The 16,855-nt window shown below is 34.8% G+C and overlaps 1 protein-coding gene and 1 long non-coding RNA gene across 2 annotated transcripts; both read left to right on the top strand.

The window, feature by feature from the left end:
- The first annotated feature begins 4,924 nt into the window (after positions 1 to 4,924).
- On the top strand, positions 4,925 to 7,681 carry LOC115957590. Its single transcript, XM_031075875.1, has one exon. The coding sequence runs from the start codon at positions 5,075 to 5,077 to the stop codon at positions 6,989 to 6,991; it is 1,917 nt and encodes a 638-aa protein (XP_030931735.1). The 5' UTR covers positions 4,925 to 5,074; the 3' UTR covers positions 6,992 to 7,681.
- Positions 7,682 to 7,885: 204 nt separating this feature from the next.
- Positions 7,886 to 12,257, top strand: LOC115954827. Its single transcript, XR_004083959.1, has 3 exons — positions 7,886 to 9,611; positions 9,708 to 12,062; positions 12,152 to 12,257. It is a non-coding gene; the product is annotated as an uncharacterized LOC115954827 (long non-coding RNA).
- Positions 12,258 to 16,855: the final 4,598 nt, after the last annotated feature.

Raw genomic sequence — 16,855 nt, 5'->3', positions numbered from 1 at the left:
TATTTACTTGTGTTTTGTATCTGTTAGGGTACTTTTTTTTTTTACACCTAATTTTATTTGGGTACCACCTATTTATTTTCAAACACCACTAATAAGTTATTGGGTTTTCCCAAATATTTTTTACTCTATTATTATGTTAATCACAAATGTTTCATATCTCATTATCTAAATTGGGTTATGATATAAACTATCACAAAAAACCCCAAAGCTCATATTTTATCCAATTTTATTATCATATTCTATTTAAAGCCCAATAATACTTATGCTAGGCAATATTTAAGAAGCTCATGATTTAAGTCCATGGCAAAACAATTTTATCAATGGAATTCAAATCCATGATCAAAGCCCATGATTTAAACACATGGCAATTTATTTATCCAAAGCCCAACTCTCATTGGTAACATCAAAGCCCAATTTTCATTGGCAACATCAAAAGCCCAACATACGTTGGCACTATTTAAAACTCAATTTTCATTGGCAATATCAAAAGCCTAACTTGCGTTGGCACTATTAAAAGCCCAAGTTAACTACTTGGCACTATTCTATCAAAAGCCTAAGGTTATTAAATATTCGGCAAAATACTATATCATAATTATTCTTAAAAATATTATTACAATATTACAAGCTTATGGAATTTATGAATTATCTATTCTCAAAACCCATAGCAATCATCTTGTAAAAGCCCATGGAAAGTTATGATTGTTAGACCCATGACATATATTTATTGTTATAAACACATGAAATACATGGACATCATTTGCATCGCGACATTCATAATATACGTCTTCGACACTCATGGTAAACATTCAAACCCACAAGTTCATCATTTAAGTTATGATGCGATTATTAGAAACCATGAACATTATTACAACATGGAATTCATCAAAGTAAATAGTATTTACAAAAGTATTTTGAAACTTGTCCTATTGTTTCAAACATTACAACTAATTGCTCAAAAGCCCATTGCAAGTATTTATGAAAAACCCATAAATATATACTAATAAAATCCATGAGGAATGAAAGCCCATGGCAACATGTGCACACAACCCAGCCCATGTAAGCAAGCCCAAGCAAAAAACACAAGCAACTAACCAAAAGGCAACTACAGACTCATACAAGGGAACCAAGCCTTTGAGAATGGACTAAGGGCTGTTCCATCAATTTTCTGTCACCCTCTGCCTGACATGAACAGTGCCCAAGGGCTGTCATATCAGCTGAAGTTAAAAGGATGAAGAGACTCCATGATCTTCCTCAAAACTGCACCTCCAACAGAAGGGGAGCTAAAACCAAATTATCCAAACTTCAACAAAATGATGCTATAAATGTTAAAAATGATCAAGACATGATTCATGTACCAAGCCCATGAATCCTAAAGGGGAAAATTTGGGAACATGTGGTTTGGAGGGTATAAAGGAATCTCCAGCGGAACCCCCTAAAGTAGACTAGAACTTGACACCTAGTTTGGGGTGTTGAAATCTTACTTCTTGGGGGACCAAATCTCAGTTGGCAGTATTAGGATTCATTCTTGATACACAATAATTAAACTTAGTCCCGAAAATCTTGGTACTTAATGCAAAAAGCTCTAAAATCCCATTATTACCCAAAGAAGCAGGACAACCCCTCAAAGTGGATTTTCCTACTTCTGATCAAAATCTTAGGAAAGGTAAACCTTGATTTCGTCACCCTTGATGAGTCATGCGTTTTTGGATTCTTGTCAATCAATGCTTCTCTAAAACTCCATTATAAAAACATACACACCTCAGCCCACTGTAGGGGAAAACCTCTTTAAGAACTTCTGTCATTGACTACATTCTGCAGAAATTCAACCCCTAGTAAGATTTCTTTAAGCTCCCCAAGCTCTCTTGAGCTTACTCACAACCTTTCTTAGCCTATAGTCACCATAACACCAACATTTACCACCTTACTTACACCTTCCTACTCCATAAACGTCCCATAACTGACCAGGATAGCCATTCTCTCTGAAACCCTTGGTTTATTTACTACTTTGCTCATGGTTTAGCTTTCCTTAAGCTCGCCACTCATCATCTTCAGCCTACACTCATCTAATCCCAAATATTCTTCCCACCCCTCTACACAACCACAGCTCAAAAATGTCCTCCAACTACACACAAACAGCCCATTACTCACAAAAGGCTTCAATCTCAGTGTTAATCCCATCTCACTCACTCAAAATAGCCCACATTCACCTCATTCATGCCTTATAATTATATACTCACAAAAATCTTAGTTTAATACTTGCTGCACTGAGCTGGGAATACTTCTCTCCCTTCATTCCATCCTATTTTTCCTCTTTTATTTGTAATTATGGAGCCTTTAATTATTGTTTATTATTATGATGAAGAATATAATGTATTTGTAACAATTGAATTTTTCCCTCACAATTGATGTAATGATGGTTGAAAGTACCATAAATTCCCTTGAACAAGACACACAAGGACTCTCAAGAGTGAACATTTTCCTAAATTTATTTAATTATTGACTGCTGAACACTAAATATAATTTCACCCTTACCGCTGGAGATAATATCGTACCGCTAGAGGACTGATTTGAATTATGACGCCGTAAAAAGACTAATAATATAACAAACTAACAATATTAACGTGTTTATTGGGCTTTATTGTTGTCTTCTTGTTAGGGTGCAGCCTCTATCTCTTGCTTGGGCGGACTTACACCACACCGATAACCTTTGGGCTTTATTTCAAGGGCCCATCGTTGAGTTTCGGCTTAGCTACCCCATATTCTATTTGGGGACATCAGAAATTTCCCCCTCAACAGTATCAAAAAAACATATTTACTTGTGTTGGATTTTTATTGGTCCACTATTTTGAGAACTTTCTTATGGTTAGAGGATAATTATAAAAAGAAAAAATTATATACAATCGTTGGTTTGTTACGTGCATACTTTGAATCTCACCTAGATACAAATTAAAAAAAAGCAAAAAACAGTTGTTGAACATTCTAAAAACAAGACTAAAGTACACTTTTTGTTCTCAAAATTTGAGGTTTTTTCATTTTGACCATTCATGTTTGATTTTGTTTTTATACTGGTTTGGCGGCTCATCTCCATTAGAAATATGATCGTTGATTGCCAAAAGCATGCTTAGTAATATGACCATTAATCTCGCTCTTAATAGTCAAGTTAGATTACTCACCAAAAAAAAAAAAAAAAAAAAAAACCCAAAATTGAAGGCCAAAACTATACTTTAGTCTAAATCAATAATCCAAAATCATAAAACAGTCACCAAACATTACCTCACTTTTTTATTTTTTAGAATATTAAGTATTTTAACACACACATATGGGGAGAGGGGAGAAAGTTTTAAAAAAACTAACAGTATTGTATATCCAAAAGGGCCAAACTCTTGGATACATAGCACAGACTTTAAACTTCTTTAACTCATACTCATTTTCCAATGTAGGATTAACCTACTATTTTTTATTTTGAGAATACTAAGTATTTTAACACACACACACACACAAAGGGAAAGGGGAGAAAGTTTTAAAGAAGCTGAATCTCTTTAATTCACACTCATTTTTCAATGTGGGATTAACTCAACTCACACTCATTTTCCAAGGTGGGATTAACTCACTATTTTTTATTTTGAGAATACTAAGTATTTTTAACACACACAAAGGGAGAAGGGAGAATATTTTAAAGAAATTGAATCTCTTTAACTTATACTTATTTTTCAATGTGGGATTAACTCAGTGTCTTTTCTTTTGAGAATACTAATTTTAACAAATTACCTCACTTTTGGAACATGGAAGTTTAGTTACACTAGATATATTATTATAATTATTCTGATAAAAAAATATTATTATAATTATTATTTATTTAAATTTAGAGGTGCTATTATTTCCAATAATAGGAAAGGTCAACTCATATACAAGGACAAAAAATTCCAAGTCATTCCATTATGGTTTGCATGACGAAACGGTATTTTCCAATCATTCTAGTTAGAACAGAACGAAATTAATAACTTTGCTTAGATTCTCCCTTAAAAATTAAAACAAAGTTTCAAATCAGAAAATAAAAAACGATTACCAAAAAATTCTAAAACCAATTTCCAAAAACAAAAAACAGAAAACGATTACCAAACATTACCCAAAATTTTGGAGCATGAAAGTCTAGTTGCACCAGTGATACTATTATAATAATTACTACTACTACTATTATTATTGTTTTTTTTTTTTTTTTTTTTAATTTAGACTAATATTTGCAATCATAACAAAGTTCAAATCACATACATCAAGGGAAAGATAACACATCATTCATACGCTTCTAGTATGAAAAAGAAATTGATATACAATTGTCAGTTCGTTAGTGCACAGAAAATTCTTCATAAAACAAATTTCCCAAAACAAAAAACGATTACCGAACATTTCTAAAACCAATTTCCAAATACAGAAAACATAAATAATTACTCAGCATCATCCAAAAATTTTGAAGCATGAAAACACTATTATGATTATTATTAGTTTAAAATTGCGAGATAGTACTATTATTTTCATTCATTACAAAGATCAACTCATATTCAATGAAAACAAAAATAAAATTTTAATTTTAATTTTTTTTATGGGAGAAAATTTTTAATTTAAAATTTAAAAATACTTAACCCTTATTTGTTTCTCTATCACATATCACGACAAGAAAACGATACTCCATCTGTAATTCCAGTTATCCTAATATTTTATTTTCCTTTATTTCTTTATTCTGACAAAAACAGGAAATGAAATCGAGCCTCAAAACACATTTTCCTTTTTAAAATTCACACTAAAAATTATAGAAAACGACAAGGAACCAATAAAGAAGACGACCCAAAAACTAAATAAATAAATAAATAAAAATTAAAGAAGGACTTTTCGCGAGACAAAGACATAGGAAGCAGAGAGAGAAACCCTTGAAAAAAATGTCAGAGACAAACTGAACCAACAATACAAGTTACACAACACAACACAACACTCTCACCTCAGAAAAACAAACCTTATTTCATTTCACTCACCACTTTCCCTCCAATCCTTTTCTTTCCTTTCCTTTCCTTTCCTTTCCTCCATGAATCCCCACAAAACCGAGCACCACCACCACCACCACCACCTCTTCTCTCACCTCAGCCCTCATGATCTGGACCCTCCATCTTCCCAGATCCCCCAATCACAACCGTCCATTCACCCCGAATCCCAAGACGACGACCCGTCTTCCTTTTCCCTCCCAGAAATCGTCCTCTTCCGTTCCTCCCCGTCCTCTTCCTCCTCCTCCGACTCTCCCAAAAACCACCCCGACCCGAACAACCAACCCGACCCGACAGCGCAACCCAAGCTCCACGTCATCAGCCCGGAGCCCCACATCTCCTCCCAATTCTACACCTTCAACCCGGAATCCCACTCCCTCATGATCCGCTGCCTCCTCGAGCACCGCCTGGCCACGCCGGCGGAGATCCGCGCCGCCACTCCACGCGCCGTCCTGAAGTCGTGGCGCGCCGTCTGGAAAGACCGCAACGAGGACACCGCGTACCTCACCGCGTGGAAGCGAATCCAAGACAAGCTCGCCGCGCACGTGGACCCGAACACCGGTAACGAATTCCTTTGCTTCAAAAACAATTCTCAGCAATGTGTTTCTCATGTAAATCAATGGCAGGACATTGTCATGACTTTCCATTCCGATACTGATATCAAGCATTTAGGTTTAAAAGAAACTATTGACAGAATTAAGCAAGTTTGGACTGTAGGTGCTAAGTTTTATGGCATTCCAGAGAGTTACATTAGGGTTTGTGTCGCCGCGTGTCCCGTGTGTAGTGCGGCCACGTCGGGGTCTTCTGCCGCGAGAACTAAGCGGCGGAGGTTTGAGTATACTGAGTCTTTTGATGTTCCGGCTAAGGAAGTGCCGAGTAAGTTGCAGCAGTTGGCTGCTAAGTATAAGGTTGTGCTTTGTATTAGGCAGAAGTATATTAGGTATAAGCCGTTTATGGCTGAGGTTAAGGATTATGCGTGTCATAGGGCGGGGGAGCCTGCGGCTAAGAAGTCGAAGATTTTGAAGAGGGAGCCTTATGCGTCGAAGAGGTGTGGGTGCGGGTTTCGGATTAGGGCAATTGTGCCTATTGCGAATTATAATGAGAAGGAGAAGACTTTTGTGTATCAGGAAGAAGGGATGGCGGTGTTTAAGTTGTATGCTGTGCATACGGGGCATGAGCCGGGGCCGTTGGATGGGAATGCGAGGATTATGCATCGGGTTGTGGGGCATAAAGGCTCGTTTTTTATGGACCAAGATACGGTGTATGGGGTGAGTGAGGAAATGGAGAATGATGGGTTCGGGTTGTTGGGGAAGGATGATGGGGATTTGCAGCTTTCGGTTTTGCAGCAGGTGCAGGAATTGAGAGCTGAGGTTGGGTTTTTAGAGGGGAAAATTGCGAAACTACCGAGGGATTTGTTGGGTTCGGTGTCTCGAGAATTGTTTGATATTATGAATAAAGTTAGAAATATAGGGGAAGAGGGTTTGAAGGCGATGGATATGATTTCAGACAAGCCTCACCATGAGGATGATGTGTTGGTTGTGGAGAATGATTTGGCGCATTGGAGTGACCATCACCATGACCGAATATATGGGGATGGAAAGGACACAGAATTGATTGAGGACGATGAAGACAGTTTTGGGCGGACTCTAGGTGATGTTGTTCCTTGGGACCAGATGAGGGAAGACTGTAGGAGTCAGAAGGATCTGTTGAGTGAGCCTTGTAAAACTGATAAGTGGTTAAAATGCAGTGACTTTGACGAGAAGAGCATTCTTGATTGCGAAGATACTAAACTAACCAAGCCCATTAGACATGATGACGCTATAGTCACAGATGTTGGTCTTGTCGGCATACAGGTTGATAGCTTCTACCAGGAGAATCCTAAGTGGTATGATTCTCCTTGTGGGTTGGACACCAGTGCAGATTGTGGGGATAGCGGATTCAGGCATGGGGAGATTGTTTAGAGTCCTCAACAGCCTGGTTAATCTACTCTAACATAGTCATGGATTTTTATTGTAGCCATTGATCCCTTCTTGCTGTTGGAAGTGGGTTGTACATTATTATATACAGAAGACTGGAGCTGCTCACATGCTTTTTAGGTGTCTTTGCTGGGAGCGGTTCTGTAAAGTATTAGCCCAATTAGGCTTATCTGCACATACTTTTTCTTTTCAATTATCTGTTAATGATGTTCTCAGCCTTCAGGTTTTTTAGCTTTGTTCACCTTATAATGCACATTAATGACTGTTTTAATCTGTTTCTTCTTTTTCTTTTAAAAAAGTTCTTGTATGTATTATATGTCTAATCTTGCTGCCTCTATTCTTGTGGCACGATGAGATATATGGAACTTATTTGTCATGATGTGGAAGTAATTTGCTTTTTTCCTTGTATCTTCATCATTGTTTGTCACTCTTTTATGAAAGCTCAGTTCCAATCATTTTATTGGTTATCCACTTTACCTGGCTCTAATGCTTTACAAACAGCTTGAGGCATTACTAGGTGATTTTGTGCATTTATTCTGGAGGTTGCCCTTGGGTCAAATGGTTTTGAAGAAAGTGGTCCTTATAAAATTTCCTTGCATTGTTATCATATTTTGGTCATGTGTTTCAGATAGAATTTGATAATGATAAATCAAAGGGGACGTTGTGGTTTTATAATTAAAGCTTTGTATTCATTCGTTATCTATTTTTTGATGATTCAAGGACACGACAACATGGTAATTATTAAAAATTAGGATGTGACACAATGGTAATACAACAATTAATTAATTAATCACTATATAACTTTAGGTATATATTATTTATTTTTAGGCATAGTTTATTTTAAATTTTAATTAAAAAAATAAAATAAAATATTTAAAACATATCTAAAATGAAAGAAATGTTTTTAAAATAAAATATTTTACCTTTTCCTCTTGACGCACCGATGACATGCATGCAAGAATGCCCCCTGCATGTTCGTGTCTGATTCTGACGCGCTAGGGATTTTGGGCCTTTGAGGTATCCGTGCTTCTTAGCTGGCACACTTTTGACAATCTTTTCTGTAATGTTGTGGATGCTGGTTTTTTGGTTATGGAGTGATGTCAAAGTTTATATATGAATGGCTTTTTACCGTCGTCCTTTATCATGAGTTGAAAATCTGTGGGTAATTTTGGCCTGTGATCATTGCCTTTGGGTTTAATGGTTTTGTTCATTGTGCTCGCTAATAAGAAATTAAGATATGGAGTTCTACCAAGCCCCCATTTACTACCAAGTTAAGAAGTGATCCCTCGCTAATGGTAGTTTCTCTTCCTCTCTTGAAAATTTTTACTATCTGGTTGTTTTGAATCTTTTGATTGTTGGGAAGCTTTTAGACATCAATCACTTTACCATATTTGTCTTATCATTTCTTTTGTTGGAAAAGAAATTTCTATAACAAAAGAAATTTCTTATTTCTATAGGGGTGCAGTTTCTGCCCTAGAATCTTGGGCTAGTTTGAAATAGAGTCATGTGTGGAGCAGGGTTGCTGCTTAAGATCTTTAAATCTTACTGTCACCTTTGTTGTAAAAAAAGGTAAAAATTTTTGCATGATATGTGCATGCACAGGTTACAAATCCAATTTAGGTGGTGTTGCAATTATCACTAGATTTTAGAATTTGAGTAGGTCGAAGTTATCATTGTTGATAACTACTTGTTATTAAAATTTTTGGCATCCGGTTTTGCTTTGATCTTGAATTTTTTTGGGTGTCCCCCCATGCCACCCCATATAATTGGTAATACAGTTGTAAGTTTTATTTTGGTTTAAGCTTGCCTAGTTTGTATGGAAGTTATTCAATGTGAAATTTTTAGTTTTAAAGAACTTGTAGAAACATACATTCTCTCTCTCTGTGGTAAATAAAGGAGGAACATCAAAACACCATAAGGAATGTTTTTTTTTTTTTTTGGTCTCAACATTCTGAAGTGTAAATTGGGTATTGTGTATCTCAGAGAAAATTTAGATACCATACATAGTTGTAGGTGGGGTGGTCGAAAAAAATTCATCCTTGCAGTGTCAAATGGTTTTTAATTTAAAACTTGTTTGGACCATGAACGGTTGTGCACTGCATTTTGTGAAGCAGGGAGAATTTTAATGAGCAATAGAATGTATTTCAAGCATATGTTTCCATTGCATATGATTGTATTGGTTCATTTGCACTCTTGATTGATATGTATCTCCTATCTAATTTGTAGATCATTCATGATGGGCATTGTCTGATTAGTTGCTAAAAGAGGAAACTTGATTCCACCTCCTTTTTTTGCTTTATATTATTCATTTGTCTATTTGCATATTTAAGAATCGAGATTCATGTTGTGAGACCTTAAATTTTTGTGTTTTATTATATGAACAAAACTTTTGCTGAGATTTTATTGTTATGTGCACATGAGACCTTCTGTTTCTTGTTTATGTATTAGAAGATACTTGTTTTATGCTGACCTTGAGACTTGCAATATAATTGTACCCTTTGGAAGGTTCATCATAATAGTTTTGTTGAACAAGTTCAAGGAATTTCTGCCATAGCTTTGCCAGAATTTTGGATTTTGGATTGTGGTTCCACCTTGAGATCGACTGGTAAGTCCATAGTTCAAATTCTATTTATTCAATGCATTACGTATTTATCAAGAAATAGTTTAAATCCTACTTATTTTTGAATTTACTGTTTCTTAGGCCTGTTCAGGTCCCACCTCCCAGTCCCATCAATCCCTTACAATGGCCAGGGTTCTTAAAAGACCCACATGCTAGCTTGGAAGCTTATTGTCAACAAATTTTGGGCAAATTACATTTTAAACTCTATACTTTAGTGATGGTTTAAAATTAAACCCTATTGTTTCTAAAGTTTCAAATTAATCCCTGAAGTTTAAGATTGTTACAAACTAAACCTTATAGTTTTGTTAGTTCAAATTGAACCTGGGACTTTTAAAATCGTATCCATTTAAAGTTTTAAACCCTCAATCGAACCAAAAAATCAAACCCGAAAAGTCCAAGGCTTAAATTGATACACTTTTGAAAGTCCATGGTATCTGAAATTATTGAAATTATAGGGCTTTGATTTGAAACCACCCTTAAAATATAGGGTGTAAAATGTAATTTACCCCAATTTTTTGGAGATCCCTTATCTGAAATTGTTTATTCCTGGAATAATGTTCAGTTTTGTACATCTTGTGCATTACTTGTTTGTGGTATCTCTGATTTGAAGGTCATTGTATCTCACAAAAGATGCTGCAAGCACCATAAAATAAAAAGTACAGTTCATTTCGAAAGCCAAAGGATATACTTTTTGACATTAGAGTAGGTTCAGAGTTCTCTCAACAGAAGGTACATATATTCTTTTGACAAGTATACAAAAATTATCTAAATTATATATGACATGCTCCTTTAAGGCTTGAATTTTATGTCATTGCAGTCTCTTTGATACAATTCCATGTAATCTTGTGTAATTGTGTTCCTGTCTTGTCAATTTATATAATATGCTTTGTCAATTTATTTTTTGTCTCGTACCTAATCATGATTTGATAAGGTTTCTTGAATTTGTGTTCTTCCATTTCCCCCCGTGTGTTAGAATAAGGATTTTGTGACTTTATGTACTGGCAAATTATGAAAATATATGGCAACTGGAACATAGTGATGATTGAGGTCGAACATATATAGAGAAAATGGATTACTAAATTATCAAGTCTTCATACAAAGTTTTGGAATTTATAAATATTTCAACATGTTTGATGCCCTATGAAATGCAGCTGCTGTTTTATGCCGAAAAACATTTGTCTGTTGCTTTTTTTAAAACTATTCATTATTCAATTGACTGTAAGACTTTTTGGTGTTTATGTGTATTGATATGTGATACCAAGTCCAAGGGCAACATTATTTAATGTGTATGTTCTGCCAGTAAGTTTCTAGTCGATGATGGAAGGCAAGTCCTTTATGTCTTTCTGCACAGAATGTATGTAATGCACTTGAACTGTGTCCTATGCCTATAACTTGTGAATTTGCTATATTTGGTAACCAAATTTGTGTTTAAACTTTAAATATTTTAGCTCTGGAGTTTTTTTTTTTTGGATGAATTATTAGCTCTGGAGTTGATGTAATTCAACTGTGGAACTAGAAATAATCTGATAGAGCCAAAGCCTTGTTTGGCAACATAGCAGTCATTGGTTAAGAAATGTTCTATATGCATGGGATGGTGAGAAACCCAAAAAAATATTAACTCCATATTAGCAGGTGTAGGTGGCACTTCATCTTAAATGATGGGTTTGCTTCCTGTATTGAGTTCTATCTTATCATCGCCGGCTCCTCAAAAAGTCTTGGTTTTGGTTTCACAGACACTTTGAAAGTGTATGCACTTGTGTTGGGCACCACATGACATGGATATGTGCAACATGCCTGCAATAGGTGCGTCTGAAAGGATGAGTCATACATCTAGTTTGGCAGAAGTGCAGAGTTTTTTTGGGGATTGTCTGTGGGGGTGGAGGGGAGCAGTTCACCAAGGAGAAGCAGCTTAATATCTTACATGAATTTTCCAAATGTGTGAGATACCTTTCTGGATGTGGCTAGCAAGCCCTTTATGTAGAAATAAGGCATGTCTGACCCAGTTTTAAAATTTGGGGTTAGATCTGTCTAGAAAAACTTGTGCCTGTCCCATGTTCTGAAGTCTATGTTGTATTGGATGGAGCTAATTGTGCTACAGGTTTTGGAGGTCGTTTTCCGCTGCCAAGGCTATTCATGATGCGAAGATAGGATGTAACTATACACAGTTGTTAAAATTATAGTTACATCTTTAGAATTTTATCAAAGATGATTTTAATTTATTAATGAGATACTCCTTGAAAGCCAATATTAATTTAATTGGCTCTTGGTTTTGGTTAGAATTACTCTGGAAGTATAATTGAATAATCGTATATTTAAGAAATGAAGTTAAGCAATTTGATCTTTAGATTAGTGGCAAGGCTGGATGTAGAATTTCCATCAACTATAATCAAAGGCTCAAAGCTTAAAAGCAATCGAGTTCATTCTTATCTGTCTAAGGTATTCCTCTTTGACAACTGCTGCCATAGTTTTTTCTTTATATTTTTACGGGTATCTCATATCTGTTTTTTATTTGTTTTTCTTGATAGGACTATCTTAGTTTTCATTCAAAGGCTGATCAGCTGCTTGAGAAAGCCTGATTCCTGATTCTTATCTGTTTAATGTTTGTTCAATGTTAGAGAAGCGACTGACAAATTCCACCATAGCATTTGTAAGCACGTTTTTTTTTTTATAGCTCTGACAACTAATTCCAGTTCTGTTGCAAATAAATTTTGTTTTGACACTATGGGTATGTTTGGATGCATTTTATTGCTAAAAACAAAAAACAGAAAACATTTTAGCAAAATAATTTTTAAATGTGTGAATAGTACCGTGGGGCTCAATTTTAAAGAAAAATTTGTTGAAATCAGTACTTGTAGATCCTGTGAACAGTGTTAAGGACTCACAGAAAAAACGCACCATTTTTTTTTTTTTCCTTTTCATTGCAATCCAAACCAGCCTACTACTTGGAAGCATACGATCTGTGTAGCTTTTTTCTTCTTCTCAATGTAGTCCATGTTACCATGTATGAGCATGAGAATGGGTTATAAATGAAAGTGAACTTTTCGTTCTATACTGGAGTGCCAATTTACACTCAGGTTGTACTCGCTTGAAATTAAAATTCTATTAGTGGTCCATGAACCAACACAGAGTAACTTGTAATTTGTTCTTGGTTACATATTGAAATATAACAGGGCGGCTCAACCTAAGGCCTCCTAAAATAGAATATATTATATCCTTTTGTCTTATAGAATTGCACCCCAAAAAAACAAGTTTGGTCTCACTTACACTGTGTTTGGTTGGGGTGAATTTAGGGAGGATGGAAAACATAGGGAGGAAAATAAGGTGGAAAACAGTGTTTTTCACTGTTTGGCAAAAAAAGGAAAATAGGGAGAAAGGAAAACCCGGGAGAAAATTTTCTCTCTTGGGCCCATAAATTTCATCCTCCCAAATCGGGAGGAAAAGCCTAGAGAGAAAAGTTCTCTCACAACACTTTTACCATAATACCCCGTTCTGGAATCAAGTAAAAAAAAAAAAAAAAAAACAGAGAGCGTTGGAGAAAAAAAAACAAGAATGAGAGTGCTGGAGTCAAGTTTAAAAAAAAAAAAAAAAAAAAAAACACAAGAGAGAGCGTTGGAGAAAAAAAAAAAAAAAGAGAATGAGAGCGTTGGAGTCAAGTAAAAAAAAAAAAAAACAAACAAACAAAGAGAGAGAGTGCTGGAGAAAAAAAAAAAAATAGAGAATGAGAGTTGCACCTAGAACATTCTTGAAGAAAAAGAAAAGAATGAGGAAGAAAAAGAAAGAGTGAAGAGGGATAGAGATAAGGACAACGTGCGTGGAGGAGAAAAAGAAGAAAAAAGAAAAACGTCTGGATGAAATAAAGGCTGAGAAAGGAGAAATAACATAATGAATAAAAAATCCTTGAGAAATGTTACCACAATATTTTCACAATAAATTTTAAGTAACAGATTGTTATTAGTTAATATTGGTGAGTAAAATAATAATTTCAGTGGTGGGTTCAAATTAGAACTAGTAACAACTTTCTACATAAATTTTGTAGTGAAAGTATTGCGAAAAATGTTATGGACGTAACACTTCTCATTGAAAAATATAATTGTTGGTAAATTTTATATTGTTTAATAAGTATAAATAAATCTATTTCTTACCTATTATGTAATAAGAGTATAATAGTCAATTTATATAAACTACATTTTCTATCCTCTCACTTTTCTTTTCAACCAAACAAAAGAGTTTTTTACCCTTTCACTTTTCCACCCTTCCAACCAAACACACACGAGTGAAAACTAAATATTTTCTATCCTCCCACTAATTTTCCATTCTCCCACTTTTCCACTCCTCCAACCAAACAGACCCTTAAGGAAAAAGCAACAAGAAGTAGAAGACATATTTTATTTGTTTTAGGATGTAAAATTTTTAATTAAGATCCAAAAATTTAATAAAGAATTTTTTTTTTTAAATGTTACACTCTTTTCAGGGTGTTCAATATTTTATTAATATATTTTACTATATTTGTGATAGTTTAAGAATGTAAAAATTTGACTCTTGTTTTCTCTTTCTATCAAAAATAGTTCTTGAGACAAATTCATTAATGAAATTCATTGTTCAATAACTGAAGTTCAACATTACCAAAAGAAATAAAAACCATCTAAAATATGATATTTGTGCGTACCCAACTTCTAATTAATGGGTCGAGCTTAGAATTGAGCTCACAACTTATTTGTATGGTGGATTTGGAATTTCCCACTAAGGGTAGTTCTTTACCAAGTATCCTAATTACACCTCTCAACTTTCACGAACTTCCCTTCTCCTCTTTTTAAGTTCCTCCCTTTTTCTCACTCTCTATTTCTTACCCCCTCCCCCCCTATCAACAACCCCTTCTCTTTACTCTCTTATTCTATTTGTAGCTTGAGGTTGGTGGGGTGCCCATGATTAGCTTCTGGTCTCGCTCATGTGGGTGGGGTCCAATTTGATTATTCCTGACAAGGAATATACTCCATTGGAAATAGTGGTAATGGCATTGGAACTCATTCCTGCCTCTGAAAGAGTGCTTGACAACGATACTCCCCAAGGCAATACCGAGCTGCCAAGGGCATGGACTGTTCCAAGTAAACACATCCTCGATCAAGTCATAATTGACCGGTATGAGCTTGTCTATCATGCGTTCGAAACGAAACGGGCTTACTATGAGGCTTGGGCCCAATTTTTATCCTAGAGAATGTTCGGGCCAAGGCCTAAGGCCCGATGGGCCTGGGATCATACCCCGTACAATATTGATTCTGATACTTGATTGTTTTAATATATTTAGAATTAAAATTTTTAACATTATTTTTATAAATATATGAAAATAGTCATTAATGTATTAAATTATATAAAAAGATTCAGTTTTTTTTTTTTTTTTTTTTTTTTTTTTTTTTTTTTATTTTATTTTTTTTTATTTTTTATAACACCTTGTTTGGATTAAATTTTTTAAATTGAAGAATTTGAAATGTAGAATTATTAAACCTATCGTTTAAATACTATAACAATTAACAACCCATGAATTCACACACAAAAAAGGAAGACAACCCATGAATTGGACGAAGCAATGGATAAATTATGCTATCACTTGACATGTTTGAGAGATACCTAGGGGCTGTTTGGTTTTTTGAAAACAATCATTCATCACTCTTCACTCAATTTTTGTCACTCATCACTCATTACTTAAAATACCCTAATTTTCTATACCCCACCCGTTTGGCACATATTTTCAACTTTTCATCACTCAATTTATTTACTTTTTGTGGGACCCATACCTGAGCAATTGGTCAAAGTCTCACTTGTTTCTTGATTTTTATTTTTATTTTTATGGGTCTGAGAAGAGAAAGGCGAAAAGGAAGAAAAAAAGAAAAGAAAAGAAAGAAAGAATTGATGCTTGTAGTGAAGAACAGAGAAAGAAAAGTTTGTTTCTTGATTTTTATTTATTTATTTATGGGTTTGAGATGAGAAAGGTGAAAAGGAAAAAAAAGAAAGAAAGAACTGATGCTTGCAGGGAAGAACAGAGAAAGAAAAGTTGTTTCTTGATTTTTTTTTTTTTTAATGGGTCTGAGTTGAGAAAGGCGAAAAGGAAAAAAGAAAGAAAGAACTGATGCTTGCAGCGAAGAACAGAGAAAGAAAAGTTTGTTTCTTGATTTTTTTTATGGGTATGAGATGAGAAAGGCGAAAAGGAAGAAAAGAAATAAAGAAATAAAGAAAGAACTGATGCTTGTAGCAAAGAACAGAGAAAGAAGAGAGACAAAAAGAAAGAAAAGTGGAGAAAAAAAAGAAAAGAAAAGAGGAGAGTGAAGTCAAAAGTTGCGGCTGGTGGGTCCCTCAATGTGTGTATTTACAAGATTGCCATCATAACTCTGTTTCCATAACTTGAAAACACCTAAAATGTGTTTTCAGTTTCCATAATTCATCACTAAAAAATCAGAGAATTGAGTGATGAAAACAAAACTTGAAAACAAATCCAAACAAACTTTCTTTCCGTGGGTCCCATCATTTTTGAGTTATAGGTGATAAAAACAGAGTTATATGAGTGATGAAAACATAAAAACCAAATAGCTCCTTATAATTTGGGTTAGATACGATACGAGTAATCTAGGTGAACGTGTAATGTCCAAACTCCAAAATTCCTTGGGTCAGGTTGAAATGGGGCTTTAAAAATTCGGGCTGAATTTGTATTGCCCTAAATCCAAAACCAAATCCACCTTTTATTAAGTCCGAATTTTAAAACGGCCCAGTAGAATCAAAAGGGTTAAGTTGGAAAATCAACACAACAATAGTCTTTTCTTTTTGTACTCCTGACCCGGGATCATCTCTCTAATTCTTATATATATTCACCGGATCTTCCCAGCCCCTTAATTTCTTGGCCGACCCGACCCGGCCTGCATTAACGTCACTGCTGCCAATCTCTCTCACCAAAGTCTTGAGTTTTCGTAGGTGTTCAAATCTGTTTAAGGACTGTTTAATTTATTTTATTTATTTAAATCATTAATACATATTTTGATTGCTTAGATTTTTAAAATATTTTGTGTATTGGCGAATTAGGCGTTATGATTTGCTAAATGGTTATTAGTGTGAGAAGTTAAATACACTGATTTTAGACATGGTTGTCATGAGTTTGATTAAAATTGACGAACAGATCATTAAAGGAAGCTTTAAAAAAAAAAAAAGTATGGGGCACAGTGGCTCTTGTTCTTGTTGATATTAGA

The sequence above is a fragment of the Quercus lobata genome, chromosome 8 (genome assembly GCF_001633185.2).
Source record: "Quercus lobata isolate SW786 chromosome 8, ValleyOak3.0 Primary Assembly, whole genome shotgun sequence".
Taxonomy (NCBI): domain Eukaryota; kingdom Viridiplantae; phylum Streptophyta; class Magnoliopsida; order Fagales; family Fagaceae; genus Quercus; species Quercus lobata.
Note: the sequence above shows the minus strand (reverse complement) of the source record. Positions and strands in the feature narration are given on the sequence as shown.